This window comes from Nematostella vectensis, chromosome 8, assembly GCF_932526225.1.
Source record: "Nematostella vectensis chromosome 8, jaNemVect1.1, whole genome shotgun sequence".
Classification (NCBI taxonomy): Eukaryota; Metazoa; Cnidaria; class Anthozoa; order Actiniaria; family Edwardsiidae; genus Nematostella; species Nematostella vectensis.
The window spans coordinates 5989604-6014132 of NC_064041.1; the positions used below are offsets into that span (position 1 = coordinate 5989604).

At 39.7% G+C, this 24529-nt stretch overlaps 1 protein-coding gene and 1 pseudogene across 2 annotated transcripts in view; both read right to left on the reverse strand.

Moving 5' to 3' along the window:
- Positions 1-8481, reverse strand: LOC125570226 (annotated as a pseudogene).
- LOC5507247 overlaps positions 8402-24529 on the reverse strand; it is a 25683-nt gene continuing 9555 nt past the window's right edge. Inside the window, exons 6-18 of one of the 2 annotated variants that reach the window (XM_048731719.1) lie at positions 23790-23984; positions 23211-23477; positions 22071-22211; positions 21553-21705; positions 21245-21474; positions 19676-19912; positions 18749-18843; positions 18020-18179; positions 17632-17698; positions 17230-17516; positions 16023-16200; positions 15347-15510; positions 8402-8513 (exon numbers count right to left, since the gene is read on the reverse strand). In XM_048731719.1, the coding sequence (XP_048587676.1) occupies positions 8511-8513; positions 15347-15510; positions 16023-16200; positions 17230-17516; positions 17632-17698; positions 18020-18179; positions 18749-18843; positions 19676-19912; positions 21245-21474; positions 21553-21705; positions 22071-22211; positions 23211-23477; positions 23790-23984 (2177 nt within the window). In that variant the 3' untranslated portion in view covers positions 8402-8510. Of the gene's footprint in view, positions 8514-13424; positions 15511-16022; positions 16201-17229; positions 17517-17631; positions 17699-18019; positions 18180-18748; positions 18844-19675; positions 19913-21244; positions 21475-21552; positions 21706-22070; positions 22212-23210; positions 23478-23789; positions 23985-24529 lie in introns of those variants that run through there. The other variant, XM_032375761.2, reaches the window with a different exon arrangement.

Consider the following 24529-nt stretch of genomic DNA (forward strand, 5'->3'; position numbering starts at 1 on the left):
CTAAAGAACGTGGAATGCGAATCTTATAATGGCACCTGTGAAAATTCCAAGCGATTCCATAGGTGATAGAAGCAGAAGAGGTGCAGGGCAAGGGAAGAAGGCGACGGAGAGGATGAGGAATGTGCGCGTGATGGTGAGGTTGTACCGGGAAAGGACGTGTCCCTTCTCAGGATCCTCCAAATCACGTAAAATCTTTCTGATATTCTTCCCATAGAAGGTACCTTCTACAACTAGAGGGACTAGAAACAATAATAAGAATATTATAAGAGAATAAGGTGAAATAGGCGTCGTTTTTGTGAAATGATTCACAAACAATAAATGGCACTTCAATAGAGAAAAACGATAAAGCGATCCAAACTCCATCAAAGCAGAACGCTCCGATACGTCGCACCTGATGGATCTTAAAGCACTGCACCGGATAGAACGTTGCCATGTACCAGTTAACACACGTGACGTATGCACAAATACGTCAGGAAACGAAAACGAAAGGAACAAAAAGAACGGTTCGGTCTTAAGCCTATGTTGAAAATCGTAAGTGTCTGTACAGCCCATTTTTTTCACCGTATCTTACTATATTTCTGCTCCTTTGACTTCTTTTTCTTTATAGTCCAGTCAATCAACGGTTTAAGATCGGACTAATTGCAACACAGGGTTTTTTCAACGTTTTTGTATTAAGTCTCTCTTTATAACATACTAAAAGTCTAAAAAAATCGGAGCACGCATACACCCCGAAAAACCGCATCGAATTTCCCGGCACATATGAAAAACTACAGGGATCCCAAATCATGAAAATCACGAAAAACATACATACTTTGAAAAAATCAAATTTATACCACTATATATGATAAGAAATATATATTTCTACACGATCAACGTTATCTGATATAGCTTTTCTGTTTTTGGCAAAATTCACAGGTTTCTAGCTATCTTTATGGGTATTTAGAAGGAGAATCAAGCACATCATGGAATTACTATCATTAGTTTGAGTTTGTTTGATTTTAATGGCGTCGATCACAAGTTGCTTTCAATTATAACTATTAAGTGTGATTTTAAATGCAGGACCACAGTGATATCAGACGCAGTCTGAAAGGGCTTATCTTGTAAAAACATTGGTAAAAAATATAAATTTTGTCACCATTACGATGCTCGTAGACATTCAACCCTTTTAGACATTTCTGAAAGTTCTTGCGGAAAGATCTCCCTTTTTGCAAGACTCTACACTGAAAAACACCTGCACGGGTGCCTAAGCCGAAAGCGCAGTTAATGTTGATACCGCTTAAGTGACCGAGAAGATATCTTGTAAGCAGATAGCACAACCTCGCAATCGGCAGTTCCCATTGACAATGACGTCATACATGTTACAGCTGTCGTTTCAGCGCTCAATTCTAGCTCATCCCCAGAAGACCTTGAACAACATTTCTTCTTGGAGCTCTTAAGCTTTTCTCCAGCATTGTTAGACTCTATGGTGAGAGTGGTGCAGAAGCCTGTTTTGGCCGAGGTCATTTGGTCCACATTGGATGAATACCAAAACACAATCTACCGTGCTACAGTATGTATTGGATGGAGGTGCTCTTCTACACTGAATACCCTGGCCCAAGGAAGTCGACACATTATTTCACGAAGGTTGAAGCTCCTGCTGTAACGTATCGTAGTGTTTTGATCGGTAACGCCGATGGCTTCTCAACAGAGGTCATGACAGGAAAATAAGGAGCCTCCGTTACGTTCTTGTTTAAACATGGCGTTTCCTTTGAATCAAGACGGGGTTTTTTGGCAAAAAAGAAAAAAAAGCAGAATTTTATTTAAATGTTGAACAAGTACCCGAGGGTAAGCGGTCGTGGCACAATGGACACGGGAGCTGATGACGAATCGAAGATATGATTGCTTATGTGGGAAGCTGCGGTAAAATCGTCTACACGATTAGCAAGATTCTGTTGGTGACGATAATTCCGTATGGAATGACATCTACCTCAGCGGAAATCCGAATCTACACGGAGATGTGGGGAATGACGGCCATGAATGAGCTGCTAGGGTTATTGCTTATGTTATTTCTATTTCTCATTATTTGCTTTTTATCCATGCGCTTCTTGGTTGTGATACCACCTTCCATGAATACGGGAAGGAAAGGGGGCACCGTTCAAGAAGCTTGTCTCCTCACCCTACATCCGCGCACAGGCAGCTGTTAACAGGACAGAGCTAAGAGAGCCCACAAAATCTATTCACAACTTCTGCAGCAGCCATGTTCCAAGTTCCATTAATCCATCGAGTCAACCAAAGGAAAGGCGATAGAAAGGCGGTCTGAAGTTTTAGCCTAGATGTTGGTCAATGACAGAGTGAACCTTAACAGATTTTGAGAGAACTCCAGGACTGCAGTACGTTTAGTGCTCCTGCCGCATGAACAATCTAGAACAATCGCGGCGTGTTCGCCCTACGACCAATGCAAAGGGTCATCGTGTAATAATTCCCTCTCAATCGATTCAACGGATTCCATGGATTTTATCTGCACTCACGAGTAAGAACCTCGAGTTTAAGAACCTGTAACAGGTTAAAATTAAAATTAAAATTTTAAAGAAATTGTAAAAACATTAAAGAATCTATTTTCACACAAAAAAAAGATACCATGAGAATGATTATATTATGAGTAATGTGTCCATATACTTTCTTGTTTTAAACTGAATCGATGACATTATTATTAAGAGCCACTAAGCACTATATGAGAACCTGTTTTCGTCGCGTATAGTTATTAATAACCATATCAATATTTGGGTGACTTTCATACCCACTCGGCCGACCTCTTGGAGGCCTGGGTCTTAGGGCTTTTCAAGATCAGTGAGAAAAAAATTTGACCGAGCGATCAAGTTTTTTTTAACAAATTTTTGCCTCGAGTCTCAAATTGACAGGAATAAGCATTTTTCACCATGTTTTCTGGAGATCCGGGAGCGGGAAAACTTTAGCTCTTCTAAATATGGGCATCAATGCCCATATAAGGCAATGCATACGAAGGACACTATATGTGGGGAATATGTTTGATATGAAAATGTCTGCGAGATCAAAGTGGTAGTGACAAGGACAGCTAAAAAATCCGTGTGCATTTCATCCAAAATAACTGATCTACTTCAAATAACGTTAATTTTTATCCTAATCGTGTAGAAATATATATCTTAAGTGATCTATAGTGGTATAAATCCCTTTTTTTAAGTATGTATTTTTTCCCATGATTTGGGAACCCTGTGGTTTTTCATACAAGCCTTGCATTTGAAAATTCGATCCCGTTTTTGGGGGGTTTGCCTGCTCTGATTTTTTTTAGACTTTTAGTATGTTTATAATGGGATACTTTCTGTGCAAGAAACCGTCAAAATACCTTGTGTTGCAATTAGTCCGATGTTTGCCACTTTTTTTACGTAGATTGACTGGACTATTATCCCGTGTTATGTTTTGGTAATTAGTGGTTATTTCCTACTGTTCTACGATAAGCCAGCTAGTCTAAATCGACTCTTTTTATTTTATTTTTTTTTTATTTGTGTTTTTTATAAGAACGCTAATTTTGAGTTGAGGCTGGGACGTTCTTATTTTGGGAGCATTTTAAGGCTGAATATGTTCTTAACGATGTTCTTAAATTTTAGGGTTATAAGAATATAATACTCCCTGGGTACGGGCCTGCTCTCAATAGGACGAGGAACGCGGTAAAAAAAAAATGCTTTAATACAGCGCTCTAGCTAAACTTTTGTTATTCGACAAAAATAACTTGTTTTTTATAGTTCTCAAAAGATAAACATAGAACCTATTATCTACCATAGCAAACAATGAAAGTCTTTACAAATAGATTGCTTGATAAAAGTTCTCTCAGCAAACACATCCTCGCTCCCCCTTGAAAACATTGGAAGTAAAACTTAAAGTTTGTACGTTGGCAGTGGTTTGGTGGAAAACGGCTGAAATGTATCAGACAGAGAATTTCACTTCTGGATCTTTGAGTTTTCTATTTTTTCCTGTCGTTTCTGTTCCTTTTGCTTAATAGGGTAATAATCCTAATAGAGTCGTGCGCTGAGTAAAGCACTCCTTTGGTCGCGTTCTCCTTCCCATGGCTGTCGATGTTGCGTATTAGATCGAGCATGACCGAGAACGAAAAACTAGACATGGAGGGTTGTACCCGAAAAAAGAAACGATGGAATAGCTTAAAGGCACAACTCTGGCAAATTCCTCGAGTTCTCTTCAGAATGGCTACTGGCCCGACTTTATGAAAATCTTCGAGAAAAGCTTTATGCTCGAGGCTCGCTTTATAAAACACCCAAAAACATATAGACCTTATTATAAAATAATGGTTATGATTTATAAGGGAAAACAGTTGAAGCAGCTTACTTCCCTTTTTTATGCTTGAGTCGAGCATCTGAAATGCTTAGCAAAAAAAATATACGATTGTACCAAAAGCGCGTTCATCAAAGACACCGCTACCTGACACTACGCATGCGCGTCTCTTACACACGTGTACTGTGTCACTACCAGGATTCGCGCGCTAAATGGCGAGTGTTTTAAAAGAAAGGAATAAAGGGGAAATTACGGATAAGGTTTGGGAGGTGAAATTTATTCATGTTTTCATTGTTTTCTTTTCATTTTCTTTCCTGCATTGTTTACCGTAATTCCTGATTAGAGACAAATTTACAGCATTGGCTACCTGTGCCTTGACGTTAATTAATTTTTTTTTTTTTTTTCTAGAAACGGGCCCATCCACTGTGCAGGCGGCCATTTTAGTTGTCTTCAATTTCCCGCCGCCCTTCTAGCCCTCGCCCTATCAGATATTGAGTGATCAATTTTTCGGGACTTTGGGAGATGGTCGCTTGATGTGGGTGGCCGCTTAATAGAGGTATCGCTGTAAAAGCATCCTCTCCTTTAAGAAAAATGGAAATAATAACATATAAAAAAAACAGATATCATATTATAAACCATATCAGATATTAGAACTATTTCACGTAACCGCTTTTTACATGCTAATGAGTAAACTAACATGTTAATGAGGCACACGCGCCGCACATGCGAAACATCTTAAAACAAGCATTGGCAGCTCCACAGCCGTCAACATCTACCTCAAAGCCCATTTATGTAGGCGCACGGTCGGAGATAGTGAGGCAACAAATGCGTTATGCGAACAAGCAGACGCCTTCACAAAGAAAAGTCGAGTACAAATTAACGACCGCATTCGCAGGATCCTCCTCTGAGAGCGAGAATAAATCGGAACCAAAATCCAAGAAAAAAAAGACGGGCAGGGAAACGGCAAGGGAAGCAAAGAAGCTCACACAGCTATGTGTTCAAAGGCCATAGAAACTCTGGTAAAGTGAACGATCTCATAAATAAGGTTGAAAAACAGTTTGACAAGTATTTCACACAAGTTAGGAACTCTGACTCTCTCAATTGTTTTGTTTGCGTAAATTTCTATGGACGGGAAAATAAAATAGCCTAGAATACAACACGGACTACAACCACTTTTTTACGGTTGATCCAATTTGATGTATCACGGCTTCAACATTTTCACCGGGTTGTGAAATGTTTGAGAATAAAAGAGAACAAATAAAATATTTGTTTTTTGTCAATACTCTCCCAAGGGTGAACCTACCGTGCGTGTGCCTCATTAACATGTTAGTTTTCTCATTAGCATGTTAAAAGCAGTTACGTGAAATCGTTCTATTACAGAAAGAATATGCGCGGAATTTATTATAATGTACTTTTTTATGCATTCTAAAATAAAAAATAGGGCTAATGTTTATAACCTATAATGTTTATAACCTATGTTTATAACCTATAAACAATTCAATTACATATTCCATTTATACTAATCACAATGGCAACCAGTTTTATTTAAGATTTTTTCACGTTTCTTATCCTTCTTACCTTTTTACCTTCCTTAAAAAAATAATTAATCTATATTATTCTGTTAAATACTAAAGAAAAAGCAAGAATAAAACTGGTGCTTGTGAATCATGTCCCGATAAAAGGTGCATGTTGTCTCACTGCAAAAAAAAACAACAAAAAATTAGCTAAATGATACTGTATTGACCAGTATTCTTTTTTATCATAGGTGTGGTGGAAGGAAGGGGCTTTTTGCCTCCTAGATCCACCTGCGGGTGTAATAATAATAACAATAATAATAAGGACGACGACGACGACGGCGACGATGACGACGACGACGACTACGACGATGCCAATGCGGATGATGATGACGATGACGATGCCGATGACGATGACGATGACGATGGCGATGGCGATGACGATGACGATGACGATGACGGTGATGATGATGATGATGATGATGATAATAATAATAATGCCGCAGCTCTGCCAGCACGTGGCTGTAATGTACTTACAATCTAGTGCACGCTTTCCCTGCCTCCCGTATCCCCCTCTTCATCGTAATGCGCACTTGTATAGCTGCCCGCCATGGCTACAGAGTTATGTCCTTGGTTAAAGTTCACGACGTCTCCGGATATCTTAGCCTTTTTATTTGCCCGGCGGCACTGCACCTAAAAAGTATGTCAAAATACAAAAGGTCATGGTCAAGAATTTTGATTTACGGAAAAAAAAATTTCGACGAATTACGTTATTTAGACCCCGTCCCCACGTATCCGTTTTCTTTTGAAAAAGCAACCTCTTTGTTCTGTTTTCCAAAAGATCCGCGTCTACACGAAGCGTTTTCATTTTGATACGACCCGTCGTCACGAAAACGATAACAAGCTCTACAGCGCATGCGTACTAGCGCGCCAAGTGGAGTCTTCACGCCATCGTTATCGAAATGTTCCGTTTTCGTCCGTCCCCACGGCACCAAAAGGGGATCGTTTTCAAATTGTTCCACTCTGGAGATCGTTTTCAAATCGTTCCGTTTTCCGTCATCGTTTTCGCCTTTACGTTTGGACGATATCCGTAACAAAAAGGTTGCGTTTTCAAACTGAAACGGAGACGCGGGGAAGAGGTCTTAGTAGTGCATTTTGTATCCGCCTTTTTTTTCGACAATTTTTACCTTGTGATATAGTTTATTTCATATATAGTATTTCATATATAGTTTATTTCAGAGTGGTATCGAAATATTTCTATATTTTTACATATCTTATATGAAATTTTTGAATTTATTTTACAATGTTATCTTACGTACCGTGATAACCCAGATAAGCCCAAGTAAAATAACAGTAAACACGCCAAAGAAGATAAGAAGGGCACGGCCCCAGTCTGGAAGTCCGTCTTTTGTGACGATTTTTGTTGGACCCTCAACAACATTGATATTTTCCACCTAAAAGGAAATCGGCAAAGTTCACGTTATTTTCAATCAAATAATAATGATGGTGGTGGTGATGGTTATGGTGGTGGTGGTGGTGATGGTGATGGTGATGGTGATGGTGATGGTGATGGTGATGGTGATGGTGATGGTGATGGTGATGGTGATGGTGATGGTGATGGTGATGGTGATGGTGATGGTGATGGTGATGGTGATGGTGATGGTGATGGTGATGGTGATGGTGATGGTGATGGTGATGGTGATGGTGATGGTGATGGTGATGGTGATGGTGATGGTGATGGTGATGGTGATGGTGATGGTGATGGTGATGGTGATGGTGATGGTGATGGTGATGGTGATGGTGATGGTGATGGTGATGGTGATGGTGATGGTGATGGTGATGGTGATGGTGATGGTGATGGTGATGGTGATGGTGATGGTGATGGTGATGGTGATGGTGATGGTGATGGTGATGGTGATGGTGATGGTGATGGTGATGGTGATGGTGATGGTGATGGTGATGGTGATGGTGATGGTGATGGTGATGGTGATGGTGATGGTGATGGTGATGGTCAATGAGCCAAAGTCATTTAGCGAAAAGTTAGATTCGCCCCTGAATACATACAAACCTTGTACATCCCCAACTGTCCTTTCTCAGCTTGTAGTAGCTCCCTTATGCTGTTTGCATCAAGATTTGAGCTCCCGTCCACAACAACAAGAAAACTACACACGACGCTTCCTTTTCTGAATCCAAGGATTTGGATCCCTTGGAACCCTTTCCTTCCCTTTTCCTTGAAAACCGCAGTCAAGGCAAGCGTCAAGTTTAAAGCAAGCTCCCTGTACTCGCTGCTGGAACTATTTGAGTATTCAGAGCGGTACTCCAGGGCAAAGGTAACTTCAAATTGGATGTACACAATGGTCGGTACTTCGGCGACTGCTGACGTTGTGCTCATATGGTTGATAGTTGGCGAGGGGCGTATTTCGGTTGTTGAAGACGCTGAAGACGTCATGGCAGATGTAGGTGTTCCACTGTTTATTATAGATGTAGACGTCACTGTATTTGTGATTACTGGCATTGTTTGAGTGGTTACATTTGGTGAAGATGTCACGGTAGCTGCGGCTACTGGCATCGTTTCTGTTTTTGCATTGGGTGAAGTTGTCATGGTATTTGTGGCTACAAGCATTGTCTCCATGGTCGCGTTGGATGAAGATGCTATGGATACTGCCATTGCTTCATTCATTAAAACCGGCGAAGATGTCACTGTAGTTGCAAGAAGAGAGAGACGTATTTAAAGATTAGGTGCCAGTCCCCCGTAAAAGAGGGGCGGCAGAGTGGTAAAAAAATGTGTGTATGTTAGGGGGGGGGGGGGGGGCGAAAATGGTGTGCGTACGCGTTGTTATGAAGGTTTCGCCCGCTGGCACAAAGTAATGCTCTGGGAACGAGATTGGGTAGCTTAATGTAAAATGTCGTCTTTTGACACACTTTTGCTCTCAAATTTTCCCAAACAAAAGAATCTCGGTTTCCCTAGCTTTTCAAGACGCTATGAAGTCACGCAAGGAATAATTTATTTCTCACATGACATGCAAATTAAACAGTATCTATAGTATATACCTTTTCTTTAAAAAAAAAATTCTCTCAAGGTAGACCTTTTCAGTTTATGCTTGAGATTCTAATGCAATGGTTTTCTCAAAAAGGATGTATAACTATCTTTTTTATTTTGAATTTGAAACCTTATATTGAGAGTTCTAGGTTGTAATTTCGAGGTTGTTATGTAGATTCTATAAATAGCCCAAGGCTAGACATCTGTCTAAACTCTTTTGATAAGAATGTCTGATTTTCAGTACATATTTTTGGGACATTTTAAGGCTGAATATGTTCTTAACGATGTTCTTAAATTTTAGTGTATATAAGAATATAATACCCAACGAATTATTAGGAAGAGAATTACACTAATCATCAACAGCAATAATAAGGTTGTTACTATGAGCACAATTTGATTCTGTGTTTAAGAACGCATCAGGCCTAATTTTTTTTTCTGCTATCTGAGCCTCGGCTTGTTCCTATCATGTTCTTAAAATTTGGTGAAATCTAAGGCTAGACGTTCTTATAAAAAGGTTCGTATAAAAAAAAGAGTGTTTTGGCTGCGGGCGCTGTGTATTTTGAGCATATTGAACTGAATCTTTTACACTTTTTATATGATTTATATGTTTTTTTTAAAGAGGCTGTCATATCATTACTTTCTCCTTTTGACTTTGCACTGGATATTCACCCATTCTACGCTAAATGTACACATTGAGGGGTGGAAAAATGGAAAAAAGTCATCACAAGGTTTTTTGAATGTTTGTGTCTTGAATTAAAGTAAAAATATTCAGTATACAAGACCCGAAAAAAGTAGCATGTAATCTTGAAAAACAAAAAAAGATATATAAGGTTGTTTTGGAACTATTATTTCAATCTTAAGTTCATTTTTTTAAAACAATGAAACCACATTTAACATTTCTTAAATTTTACAAAAATTTGCTTTTATATTTCCAAATGTATCATTGGCTTAATCTATGTAGCAAAAGGCATAACAAAACATCAAGATTCTTGCTTTTTTTCTTTATTTTCTGATAGCTGAATTAATCCAAAAATCATCAAGAAAATTTATTTTTGAATTTCTAAACTCTTGTTAATTTCTGTAATTGGGACCAAAGGTTTAATGAATCCCGTTTTTTATAACCTTTGGCAAATATGTTTTAAGAAAATTAAAAGGTAAGGACGAAACAGCTGTCCATGGTTGCCGAACTGCACGGGTAATAGACTGTGCTAGCGTCCCGTCTTGGCCCGACTGGTGCCAATGTGTGTATGCTAGTGTGCTTCTAAAGTTCACATTTATGTATACATACTCGCAAGGATAGTTTGGCTATCCGACGGAGTTTTAGACTAGCAAAGGTCGCATGCGTGATCCGCACAATTGGCATCACGCTAGCCCGGTCGCAGCTCTAGATCCCACTTGGATCTAAGCTGTGGTTTAAAGCACTTCGTTCGAGTCGAAGTCGCCCTGCAGTTTATTTTGCCGATGAAGTTTAACTGAGGCAAACCGGCTATGCCATGCTGACGAGTCCTAATAAGGACGAAACAGCTGTCCATGGTTGCCGAACTGCACGGGTAATAGACTGTGCTAGCGTCCCGTCTTGGCCCGACTGGTGCCAATGTGTGTATGCTAGTGTGCTTCTAAAGTTCACATTTAAGAAAAAAAGATGTTTTAAAGTAACCCACATGGTAACGGAGGTTACTAGTAGAATGCCATTACACTTAATAATAGAAAAACTAACTATTGCAATCTTTGGAAGAAAAGGTTTTTGTACCTATTTTAACTATATAGCTATTGAAAGAAAAATAAAACATTAAATGATTGAAAATATAAACTACTAAGAATACATTGTAGGAAGTATACGCTAACCAGTCAACTGACTGGCTGGAAATAATGAAAACGCAAACAAAACCTGGAAGAGTACACAGAAATCTTTCTTAGAAGCAACATGCTAGGCACTTCGGTATCATTCTTATAAATTCCGCTTTAAACGAAAGACAAGAGTGGATAAAAGTACATAAGTTATCATACTTGGGTAAAAGTTACCTCCGTTACTTCTTGCGTTACTGATCATAAAACATTTTCAAAAAAATTGAAATTTCCCATAAGTAAGGAAGAACTTCGATTTTTTGTTATTAATTTGCAGTGCAGTGAAGCTTTGTTAAGGTTTCTCTTTTGCAGAGTTTTGAGTCGATACCTAACTTGCACACAGAACTAAGCAAAACTAACAATTTCACCAATGGAAAAATATTAAGTGTGCGCTGATACATTGTTGCGCGGCATAACTAGATTTGAGATTAGGAACTTTATCCCAGTAAAGAGCTCAAAATCTCCTCTGTAAGGAGAATGACACGTTATTTTGTGTTTTCATCTTTTCGTAACCTCCGTTACAAATTTTAGTTACGATCGCATAAAGCCAAAATGCAGGTATCTTCTACTGAAAACCCATAAAATGCATTTTTACTATTACACTTACGATTCTATTATCTAGAAATGTAATTGCGAGTCATTTTAGTGCAGTAAACTCGACCTCGATGGAAGTACTATATTTGACTAAAAGAGCATTTTGCTGGATGCAAATGAGCCTCGAACTTACCGAAAAGAGCCCAAAGAACTCAAAATAATGTTTAAAATATATTTGTAGGCTCTAAACATTTCACTAAGGTTGAGAAAGCTGGCTTGTTTGATCAGAAGCTAAAGATCCTAAACTCGCGGTAACGGAGGTTATGCGGTAACGCAGGGTAACGGAGGTTATTTTTAAAACAATCTGTTGATGTCACATCTTCGAATTCACGTTTAGCAGAAATATCTATATTGTATTGCGTTCACATCAATCATTTGTAAAACCTGTAAAGTTCACAATCCACTGAGAATTTTTGATCTTGGAAAAAATGCGGTAACGGAGGTTACGCTCTTATCTCTACGCTCCAATTTGACATTATTTAAAATAGCTAATAACTTCTAAAAGTTTGGAATTCTCAAAAAAAAATACTTGATTTGATAAAGAACCGACCATGGGCTTCAGATTGGGCTTGGTAATATCATCTATCGCCCAAACTTACTGCCTGAAAAATATATGTTAATTGGGGTAACGGAGGTTATTAAGAAATTGTGGACATTGCATCAAAACTCGGGGAACAAATAGGCACGATGATAGCTTATCATTTTTTCTATAGAGAAAAAACGTTGTTCCCTGTGGTCATTTTGAAAGTGATTTCATTTTGATCCGCCACGGTAAACCTGCTTAACGTCAGGGCTATTTATTGAAAGTTAGGCTGTGGACATGAGAAAATAGGCAAAACTGGCAGCTTTCAAGTCAAACTACGGCAAAATGGCGACTATTTGCTCAATAAAGCTGTATACCGTTTGAAAGGTCTAGCTTCGTACTTTGGAAAAACATCAATATATGATCTTGTAGGATCTGCCAACTTTAACAAAAAGACAGGTTTTAATCGTAATGTGTACATTTAGCGTAGAATGGGTGTATTATTTCCTGGTTGTGATACATGCTTTCCGTTGCTAGCCGAGTTTGCTCATTGTCTGGATGTCACCTCACTAAAAAAGACTTTAATTGAATGTTTCACCATACAACTGTACAATGACTTTGCAAATCCCTAAATGTATATAATAGTTTTTGTGCATTTGATGATCGCGGTGATCCTAGAACCTAATCCCTCAGAACCTAATCAGAACCTAAAAACGGTCAGGGGGGGGGGGGGGGGTACTTCAAAAAAAAAAATAAATAAAAAATAAAAAAATAATAATAATAATAATAATAATAATAATAATAATAATAATAATAATAATAATAATAATAATAATAATAATAATAATAATAATAATAATAATAATAATAATAATACCTTTTTAACGAGTAAAATCAGCTAGAATCGATGAAAAGGCATTATTTAAATATTATTTCCTGAATTATTTGTTCATGAATTGTTGTGGATCCTAGACTAATGTCTGATTAGAATCCCTTGTCTGGTTTCTGGTTTTAGACGCTTGCAAATTTCTATGCAATACGCAAGGAAGTAGCAATAATATGCATTTCTAAAACGTTTCTATACCGATTTAGCGCTTAGTTATTGATAAGTTTTCAAACAGCAATCTACTTTTGTAATTTTTGGCACCGACATAATGAATGCTGTGAACGGTGAAGACCACCCAAGTGGAAGTCACGCTTGGATCACGCGCTTGGACGTCACGCTAGCTACATCAACTACAGTAACTGCGCTTCAATTACGGAGAGTTAAATATAAACTGGACTCAAATTGACCGGGATAAAATCAAATCACCCGAAAGAAGGGGATTTTTTCCTTATGAGATCTGCATAATTTTTCGGACCAGTTTCTGATCTGCTCAAACAAAAAAAGTTAAAAGTAATGAAGAAAGAAATAAATGTTCCTACCAGCAGCAATTTATACGAACAAAATCCAAATTCGTTCCCCCGTATTTTTTATTTAGTTGTATTAAGCTATGTGTATGTGTAGGATCGCTTTTTTAATATTTCGCGCTAGTGATGACTGAAATAGAAATTTAGCCTGAATCCGCTAAATAGCGCAAAAATCGCTGCTATTTTTTTTTTTTTTTTGACGTATTTCCAGCCCTACTCTGTAATTCTATGCAGAAAATAGGTAATTTTGAATTTTTTTGTTATTAACAATTACGCCCCTTGCTATTAGGTTCTGTTTAGGTTCTGTTAAGGTTCTAAGAAATTTTAGGTTCTAGATCACCGCGGTCATTTAATGCTAAGAAATGGAAAAAATAGTAATTATAATGTACAACGATCGCCTAATTTGGCTTGCAAATCAGAGCATGACTTCATATTAAAGTGTTTAAATGTATATTTCAAATTGAAATTGTACCCTATCATTTAAATAGCAATATTCTGATATCGGCAATATGTTTTGTCTACCAATTACTTGGATAAAATCAAATTTTCCAAAATATTTCGTCTTAATTATTTTTCAAATTAACATTTAGCGGCGCCGGTAATGTATTTATTTAAAAATGGCGTAGGTAAAAAATGTCAAAACATCAAAAGATAGTCAAGGTCTATGTGTCTCAGCAATTACTAAAACTACTCGCGTGATTGACATTAGGGTAAGGTCGCAGGAGATTTAATCATATTTAATGGTTGATAAACCTATTGTAAAATCTACAAAAAGCGAATAATGAGCAAGAAATGACAACTGTGTGAGAAAAAGATCGTTGATCTTGAATTCAAAACGGAGATTGAAAGGGATGGATACACTTCACTTGGACTGGAAGAAAGCTAGCCAAACGTACCTTTTGTGTGGTATGCCAGGAGCAAGAGAAAAACGCCACAAATCATTGCTCTGTTAAACTTCATTTTGTCGATCCTTCTTCAAAAAAATACGTGATAAATACAAATTAACCGAGAGAAGGTTGATTGTTACGTCTCTTTTTCTTCTCTGTGCTCCAAAATCTTGTGATTGCCGACTGTTTATAAGCGCGATGCTTATCTCGGATTTGATAGAGGAACGTGCAAATATTGCTGCGCTATGAACGAAAATTTATGCCCATCCATTACTAGTATTCAGAAGTTTGCTAAAATACTGATGATTGGAGGGTCTCGATTTAATTGCTCATGGAGCGTATTAAAATTATTGTGAATACTCGTTTAATAGCCATACAACATAAATCATTCCCAAACACATGTTCTAGATTAAAAATCTAGATCTCATTTTGCTACTCATTTTGCAGTACATTAGCTCCAAATAATATGAGACGTCGCGCATTTTATTCATATGATGTCTGAATTAGCTAGTGTATGAGCTTCAAATAAGACTAACTCCCGAGAAAGCCTGGCCCACTTCAGTATTTTTCGTCGGCTCTTGTCTTGTTAGGTATCTCATACTTACGCTTTTTTGGAGGGGAGGGAGGGGTGTTTTATATTATTTTTAACGCGCCTTACGTAAGCATGCGCATGTTAAATGCGCGCCCTTGCTCAACCCCTAGTTACGCCTCCCCCAGTTACGCCATAAGTTGTCTACTTTCAATTAACGGGGCGATGCTTGTGTTACCAGGATTCTACTGCATAAAGTCAAGGAAGACTGGTAAGTGACCATATTTGGGAATCATTCTTTATAAAAAAAATACTCACGGGATAATTAGAGCAATTACGTCACGTCTCCCTCATGATGTAGGCGCCTACACTAATGTATGCAACTTGAGTATGCGACTTGCCCGCAACATCTCTACAACTTTAGTCGTAGAGTGTAAATCAGTCTACGACCCCGCTACGACGCTCGAGGTTTTAACCCCCACCCCCTCCCCCTTGGGCTGCCTTTTTTTATTGTTTTCATTGTGTCTGTTCTTCCAAAATAGTTACGAAGGTAAAGACGACATTTTTTTGGTCAACCCACCCCCTCCCCCTTGGCAGAAGCTAGATCCAAACCCTGGTCGTAGGCAGGTCGCATACTAAATTGTTCCTTTACGCATGTCGAATTTAACAATCTACAGTTTTTCGTCTGATATGCTGTAGCTCTACCTGGCTGTCATTCTTAGTTTTCTTTCTAAGGCACTCTTTGAGCTGTAGTCCATGCAACTCTTTCAAGTCGTCGTAGGTACGTCGAAAATTTCGATAAAATTCTTCCAGGATTTCCCTCATCATCGATATTCTTCTGTGGTATTCTGCCATTCTCTGGGCTCTTTCTGAAATAGGGAAGTATGTAAGACTTATAATCGACTCAAGTAATATTTATTTTTATCATCAAAGGAAAAAATACATCTCCCATTTTACAATCAGTGCAGTAAAAATAAGAAAAACTACCAAGTTACAATAAGGGTTTGAAGGCATTTGGGTTTTTTTTGTGACAGGATGGCAAGATGGCTAGTTTCTTTTATAGCTAGAGCTTTTTCATACAGTTTACAGTCTTGCTTGGCTAGTATACACCAATTTTACAAAAGGTTGTCAGTGCAAATGGCGAAAGGCAAATGGTAAATGGCATATGGGTACTAATTATTAGTAAAATTAAAGGTGTTAAATAAAGTCCAGCAAATGACAGAACCAAGCATTGGTAACCTTTAATGGATAGTTGTTCTATCCATATTTCTCGAGACGCATGATTACTTTCGGTCGTATAACTACCATTCGCCAATCGCCATTTGCCATTTGCACTGACCCATGTTACTTTGCACGCGATCCCATAATTCTATTTTCCTACCTGTGGCTATGCGTGTGGTTTTTCGATTTTTGTAGCACATCACGTGGTACATCATTCCACCAATCACAGCACAAGCCAGCAAGCTCCCAGTGAGTAGAACCACCAGTGTGTACAAATCAGATCTCGGGTCCAGAAACTCTATAGACAATTGTTCCTTTGGCGGAGAAGGGGTACGGTTCTATGGCAGAAAACCAACAGGTTAAAGCCACATTGTTTCTCCCCTCCCCCAGCGGAGCGCATTACCCAAGATGGCGGCCGTGGTATGCGAAATCCGAGTTTTCGGGGTTTTCGTACCGGAAAAACTATCAAAGCCTACAGGTAGGCTAAGACAATAGAATCTATTAGAATCCGCGCTATTTAACAGGCCATCCGCTCTAAATTATCAATCACATTCTCAAATAAACTTCCAATAGACACACTGCTTTTACAATTTTGAAATATGTTTTCCGTTAAAAATCATCGAAGATTGTTACGTAATCGACTGGAAGTAAACTGGTGACAATTCGTGTTTCCCACGATTTTGAAGGCCGCCCTTTTGAAATATTGCCCATATTTAAAAGGGGCAGTGTCATGGTAAGAACTTTGCAATAGCTCGGACAAAAAGAATTTCAGTCATGAATTCTATTCTATGACTTATGAGCCTTTGGTACATGTGGGAGACTTAAATTCAAAGGAAATGACCACAAACTGTCAATAAACATTGTTTTTAACAAAATATTGTATATTAATTCAACAGAGCATTGACAGCTTAAAGTTAAACTGTTTGTAGACAATTAAAAGCCTACAATAAACACTGAATCCAGACATGCGCAGTGCCATGACGCTGCCCCTTTAAGTGGCGATTCAGTCTCGACACCTCCCCTCTTCCTCTACACGTGCAGTCATCTTAAAAGTGCACTACTACTAACGGTGATATTCTTGAGCCTCCCCTTAGTTCTCTTTTCCCACCCCTCCCCTTTTTCTCTTCCCTAGTTCCCTCCACACTCCTCCTACCTATTCCTACACCCTACGCTCTTCATGGCCTTGGAGCGGGAAAGAAAACTTCAAACCTTCTTTGGCGATTAGCACTTGCAAGCATGTGGCCCCCTGTTTTCAAGACGTTGTGTTTAATTACCTTTTATAGCCTCAAGAGTTGTGGCTGTAAAAATGCGAGTGCATCAGCTCCCAAAATTTCTTATAGAGTTTAGTAAAAGTGATCGATACTCACTTTCTCGTGTTCAGCGTCGGTACCATGGTGCATCTTCTGTAGATAGCGTAAAACCTGAAGCTCATTAACTTTTAGCGTTTTCTCCATTTGATTGGCTAGTTGCGACGCGTTCCCACCAATCAGCACACCGTAAGTGAAAGGGCGATTAATGACCTGCGAGACCTTGAGACCCTTGCGAGTGAGCTGATCACTGTAGAAGCCAGCCGAGTGCATGTCAATCAAGCAGCCGTCGATTTCGTCACGTGATAAGGCATAGGCTAAAGTCTCGGCGTTTGGGTAACTTGCGACTGTGGAAATACAATATGAGAAAAGGTTGTTTGTTACCGACCACGTAAAATTTAATAAGAAATTTTCAAACAGCATTATTGTGCTTACACAGGCCAAATACTACAGCGATATTACCTGTTGCCATCGTTCCTGCAAGCTTTTTGGCAACGGTGAAAGCTACGCTGCCCTCGACTGCACCAACCTATGAGTTATAATCATAATCTTCATTATCATCATCATTATCATCATATCAATTAATTTGGCAGTCGTTTTTCTAAATGATCTTAAAGAGCCTGGGACGAGCTCGCGGGAAACCTGTGATGTTCCTAAAAAGCTAGGGCCTGGGCCTATTTTCAAAATGGCGGCGAAAAAGTGATTGAAGCGGACTTTCAAATGGCATGTAATGTTTGAATAAAAAAACGACAGGTTTCAAAACAATATTGATTGATGTTATCTTGTCGCCAATGATACCATATCATCATTTAATTAATAATCAGCAGCATCATGTCCTTGTTCATATCACCTTACGTCCTTTCTCCACTGTCATGTTCTCAGTGATGACGGTGATTATGAGTGATGACGTCACAGCACTTATCAACAATGACGTCAGCACCATGCCCATAAGTGACCAGGCCATAGCGAAGGTACGGCCGAGGAGGGATCTGGGAACTCGATCGCCATAACTTTTCTCATTAAAAAAAAACAAGATAGGTTTGGTTTGTTTAACAAAAGCAGTTACTTTAAGCACTGAAATTTTGAGAACTAAGGTTCAAATATACTATAATGGGAATACGCTTATTTCACAGTTCATGCCAGGGCCGGATCCAGGATTTCAAAATGGGGGATGGATAATGGCCGGATAGACGGCTTAGAACTGATCCAGTGGGTCTTGGTATGTCACATAGATCTAGCAATACTTCACACTGAATTGGATTTGTCACGTCAGCAAAGTCAAGCAGGCGAAGACACATGGACAGTACCTCCCGCCCCTCAGACGTGTATTTTCTTCACACAAAGTGACTTTTCGTTTTTATTTACTTTTACTCAAAAGGGGGGTGGATATCTACCCAATCCACCCCCATCTGTCCTGTATCCGCCTCTGTATGCGTGGAATGTACTGTTTCCAAAACATCATTTTGTATACGTAACGTTTCAAGGGGGGGCTAGCTGGAGTTATGCAAAACATTTTCGTAATTCGTTTTTTAGCTTAGAAAGTTGGGGGGGGGGGGGAGCAGTGACGGCTAGAGCTCACCCAACTGTTGTCGAAGTAACAAACGACCACCAGAATGTTTCACGAACGCCGGCAAGAAATGACAATGGAAACTCCTCCGAGCTGGACGCGCTGTCCTGCAGAAAAAACTGACGGTGAGTGTAAATGCCCCTAAACACAGTCTTTCTTCACAAATCGCCAAAGCTCGGACTTTCATCATACGATATCCGTAATTGCACTCAAATCCCATCACATTTCTCCCCCTGAAAGTCTGGCTAAACTAGGCGACATGTTGAGCACGAGAGACATTGTAGCGCGCGACAAAACTGGTAGCAGCGATAAAGAAATGTTTCTCGGATAATTGAAAAAAAATTTTCGTGTCGCACTCTACAGAATTTGCCGCGTACAACACGTTTTTGGTAGTGACTAAACTAGGAAACATCATGCCTTCTCTTAGTCTCCCTTGCAGCCGCCCGAGGTCGGAGTCACGCAAAAACGCTGCAAAGGAGACTAGCCTTGTATACGCACCACAGAGTTTATATATCGCACCTGAGAGCTTATAGATCGAAGAAATTATAATATGGCGATAATGGTATTCTAATTTATGAACACATTTTGTTCGTTATGGCTTCCAAATCAATTTATTTAACACAAACCTGGAAATCTCATAATAGGGGGCTTGCACTTAGAGATCACGTGACCTTTCTGGGTGACAAATTCAAAACAAAATACTCAAATAAAAAAAAATCAGAAATGACTGCGCCCGTCACACCAGAGAACGACGAAAAAAAATAAAATCCATAAACGAAGGTTATCCTTTCTTAAAAAAAAATAAAAAGAAACTTTTTTTCGTAAGCGCTGAATAAGTTGCTTTTTTGTTGCTGTTATTTTGCCGCTAAAAGCCAGAGCGCGCGCTAGTTTGCCACACAGTCACGTGATCTCCTAGTGCAAGTCCCCCATTATACCCACCAGCATCCACAGCACGATTGCTGCTAATGACGTCATCACAAGATTGATAACCAGCAGTGGCCAGCACTGGCACACAGACCTGGCCACCGTCCGGGCATAGGCCCCTGGGGATTTCTGTACGGTGAGGAGCAAAACGCCCGGTACTCGGACCACGGGGATGTAGACAAGGCCGGGTATGGGACGAGCTGGCTTGGTTACAGGGAATGAGAGATCGCAGTGAGCTGCGTCCTGCAACACCTGGTATAAAAAACAAAAGTTATGTCGCAAGGCACGCGTATGTAATATCGGTATTTAATATCGGAATGGAATGGTTTAAAATCTCAAATGCTAAAAACCATGCGGGAGTTTTTAATACCTATGACTTTTGGGTGGAAATTGTGGTGACAGACCCTTGCAAAACACGCAAGACTGCAACCGTCAGGCCGAGAGCGACGAATAATAAAATCTCGCGATTAAGGGAAACCCTTTATTAAACAAATAAACTCTCTAGATCATTACTGAAGCGCTAAAATATGTTGCAATTTGTTATTGTTATTTTGCCGACAAAAGCCGTAGCGCGCTAGATTGCCACAAAAAAAACACGGTGACCTGTTGGGACAAGTCGCCTAAAGAAGTTTGTAAGGTTTTGTAAAGTTTGTTTGTGGCTGAACAGCAACTGGACTGAGAGAAGAAGGGTCTTCCTCCTCGAAAGCTCTTTCACATTTGTTGGGGCTTGGCGTACGGACTCAGATAGCATGACCCCTCAAGTGGTAAAGCCATGATAGAGCTTGGTGGCGGTGGTGACGTTGTCAGGGGCGTACGCAGCGTATAGGTCTGCAGTCAATGGACTGCAAAAAAATTGGCGATCTTATTTGCATGAAACAAGAAGAAAAATCAAATGTTTACTCATTCATTTTTATGTACCTAGTTTTATATATATCTGATGAGGATAAAATCCATAATTTTCTTAATCATGGTAGTCTACAGATGATTTCCAAACATATTGTGTGGTTCAGTGCCACGCGACGACTGAAGTCCTATTTCAGATCGAGGATGACAGAGGATCGTGTAATATTCTCAAAAGTCTGACGCATTGACGCCAATTTTAAGCCCAAAATCGTGAGCTATTATGAAATCTTCACGGGGATGCGGGATGAGGGGCCACGCCCTCATTCAGCTTCTGAACGCTTTGACTGCAACTTGTTAAAATAATGCGTACGCCCCTGGTTGGTAGTGATAATCGATGGTAGTATTAAGGTGGTTATGGTGGGAATGGTGATGGCAATAGTAATGGTTTTGTGGTAGTGATGGTGATGATGGTGGTTGATGGTGGTGGTGGTAATGATGATTGTGGTGATGATGAAGATGGTGATGATAGTGGTATTGTGGTCGTATTTGCGATGGTGGTAATGTAGTTATGATGCTGGTGTTTTTGGTGATGTGGGATACTGCGACGATTTGATAGTGATGATGACAGTGATGACTAGCAAAATGATTAATAGTCGAGTTCAATTCCTAGATTTCGCAAACTCTTTCAAAACCATGTATACACCAAATAGGTAATTGCCGAGGACGGACAGCTAAACTTACTTGATAAATATTATTCTTCTTTGTTGAGTTTGCAGTTGAATTGCCGTATGCAATAGTCGAGACACCATAAGACAGGCATACCCCACACACATCCTTCACCATGTGTGACAAAGCTTGAGAGACTACTCCTATTGGCTGTGACGTCACCGCGCTCCCGCCAGACATGTCTAATGCGTAGGGCGGTATTTCAAACCAGTTTGGGGTAAACGTTACGGGACAAGGACAGGTTTCTTTAAGGAAAAACAAAAATTTATTTTTCTACTTCTATCGCACTTTTTTTTCTCGTCAGATAAATATTAAATGCTTACCCGCAATAACAACGTTGCTGAGGAACCTTTGTTCTTTGAATTCCATGGCAACAAGTTGTATACTGTACGTGGTATGGGGAATAAGCCCTTCCAGTAACCATGACGTCGCATTCCATTCCACTTTTTCCTCCATGCGACCAGATTTATTAAGACCTAAGAGCGACAACAATAGCTGTGCAATGGGCCGATTTCCATATAATTTTGTTCCTGTGGAATTTGAGCATCTTGGTTTGGCCAAAATTACCGTATCTCAATTTGTTCTTACCAAGGTGTTCAGCTTTATTTAAAAACCAAAAAATATGGGCTGTGCAGCGTATTTTTGAAGAGGGGGCGGGGCTTATAAGTGAACTTCAAAGAATGTATGAAACTGTTTATAATGTAGGTAGGAGTCTAAACCCCCCGTCTGCGCGGACCCTTAAAGTGCTACAAGATGCTACCGACCTGCCAAAGCCTTAATTTTTTGCGCTCAAATACTAAAAGACCGCCATTTTTGGCAACCGTATACGCTCGTGACTCACGCTTGGTATTCGCGACTTCATAGATTAGCTTGACTTCAATACGCGATGCCATCCAAAAAGGGGATGGTACTGTCCACCGTAACCTGATGGCTGTCTGACTTGTGTAGTTAACTGCTTGCAGGTGAAGGCTTGCATTGTATCCTAGAATGGATGGGGAACAAAATGTTTATATATATATATATATATATACACCCCCTCACCCTTGTCCCTGCAAAATAGGGTCAATTCTATACACACGCCTCCACCTTGTTAGCCTCCCTTGTAGGCGTTTTAAGGCAGACGTCGCTCGCTCCCCCTCCACAAACGCCTGCTTCACCGAGCAGGGTTTTGTGTTCCCATTGATTGACCAATCAAAAGTAGCATTCCAATTGCGTGAAGGCTGGACTTTGTACTCTGACTTACTTCGCGCGTAAACACGGCCTTAACGTTGCCGCTCACGGCAAATTTAACAGTCGATGGTTGAATATGAAAAAAAATATGAAATCATTGAGATAAGACTCGGTTCAATTGAAAACTTATGCATGCTTAAAAAAGGGCTTGGCGCAGGTTTGGCGACTCGTTGATTTTTGTGCCTTTTTTAACAATCAAGTTGTAATAAACACAATTCGTAGCGCGCTTCGAACTCACTCTACTGACATACTTTAGGCAAAATTAAAAAAACTCAAATTTTATATGGTCTAAATAATTTTTTTATTTTACGTAGTACCGGTAATCCTTTGGTTTTGTTTTTTTCCCTTGGTGTTGAAATTGGAGTCGATATCAATAAAGGCGCGATAACATTGTAGAGTGCAAACTGCGCCTGTTGCACTAACTTATCTCCAAAATATCGAGGCAGAACCACGCCAATCACTAACTCACTGATGCTCAGAATCGACGGGTTTTCTTCGAAGTTTCGGCCATAAATCTACACCTTCGAAACCAAATCAAACTTCAGAAATTCATCGCAGGCTAATGTGCCTTGACCACAACACGATTCCTTAAAGCCGATTGGGTATTGGAGCAATTCAGAAAACAATGGAAACACAAAACCCAGCTAGGTGAAAGGGAGGGGAGCAAGCGACCTGCCTAAAAAGCCCTGCGAGGAAGGCTACCACCTTCCCGGTAAAAATAAGGTAAATCCGTGCCCTTATTACTGCTTACCGCCCTCATCTGTACTGACATTCACACATGCGCTATTTCTACCCAAGCTGTTAACCGCGGCTACACAAGCACTGTAAAAGGTGAACCTTTTTAGTCCCCTAACTTCCATACTGATAGTACTTGCGTTACAGACTACGTCACGATATGAGTCACTGGCGCTTAACGTCACTATGTAGTGACTTGCGTGACGCACTTGACTCCAGGAGATTTTCAATGCGGTGGAGCTGATACTATAGGCGGTCACGTTGTGTGGTGCGGCTGGTGTATCTGAAAGATATTGATGATTCAAATATTAAGGTCATTTTGAAGGAGAGAAGAACTTGAAAGGTTACTCTTAGAGCAACCTTCCGGGCGAACTAACAAAGAGTCTATCCAGTGCGACTTTCCGCTCTACAATGCGCCAGATACTCTCACCAAGGGAAGGGGTTTAATCTAATTCACTGTAATTATGATCATTTTTTTTGCAATGCTTTATAAGAAAATTTTAATTGATTGATTATTACGGAGGGTCACAAGTTATTATATCCTCTCCTGAAACACTTCTACTACTATCACCACCACCCCCACCAACAATCATACCTACGCATGAGATGTTAACTCTACAAGCTCGAGTTTTATTAGCCGTCTCGTTTAATGCCCCAACGCTAAGAGAAAATTTGGCTGGATTATCTGCGCATGCTCTATGACGAGAAGACCTCCCCTCTCCACATGTGACGATACAGCTGGACCATTGTCCCCAGTCTCCTAACATGCTCACGGTCCGCACAGGCGTGCCTTGAAAAGAAACAACATTTTTAAATTCCTTTCATAAAACAAATATTTTTCATGTCCATATAAAGCTGGAGGTGCAGCATCTCGTTCCCAGAGCCCACGTACCTTTATGCCAGCGGCAAGGTACTGTACAAGGCTCTGGGATAATCAATTTTTTCACCAACAGAATCTGTTGGTTACGGTTTAACTGCGCATGTCTAAACAAAATAGCGACCGGAAAGAACAAGAGTTGATCTCTTTCACTGATCGATCTTATTCGCGCTTAACAAATTAGGAAAAGTCGATGATTTTACGCTGAAAGAAATTCAATCCCAGATTTTGAAGTCAGTCATCGTTTATAGAAAGGATGGTTTTGGTGTATATGTTGCCAACCGGTAGTGGTAAAGCATTCCTAATTCACGATGTGCTTGGATTTGCCCACGATTTAGCGATTTTATTTGTCAAAAGTTGGAGAGGAAAAATAAAAGTACGCCTGATACAAATACTAGACGCGACGCCTGCCGCCCCTTTTCCGGCCACTGTCAAAATACGTCGGCTGTCAATTTTCC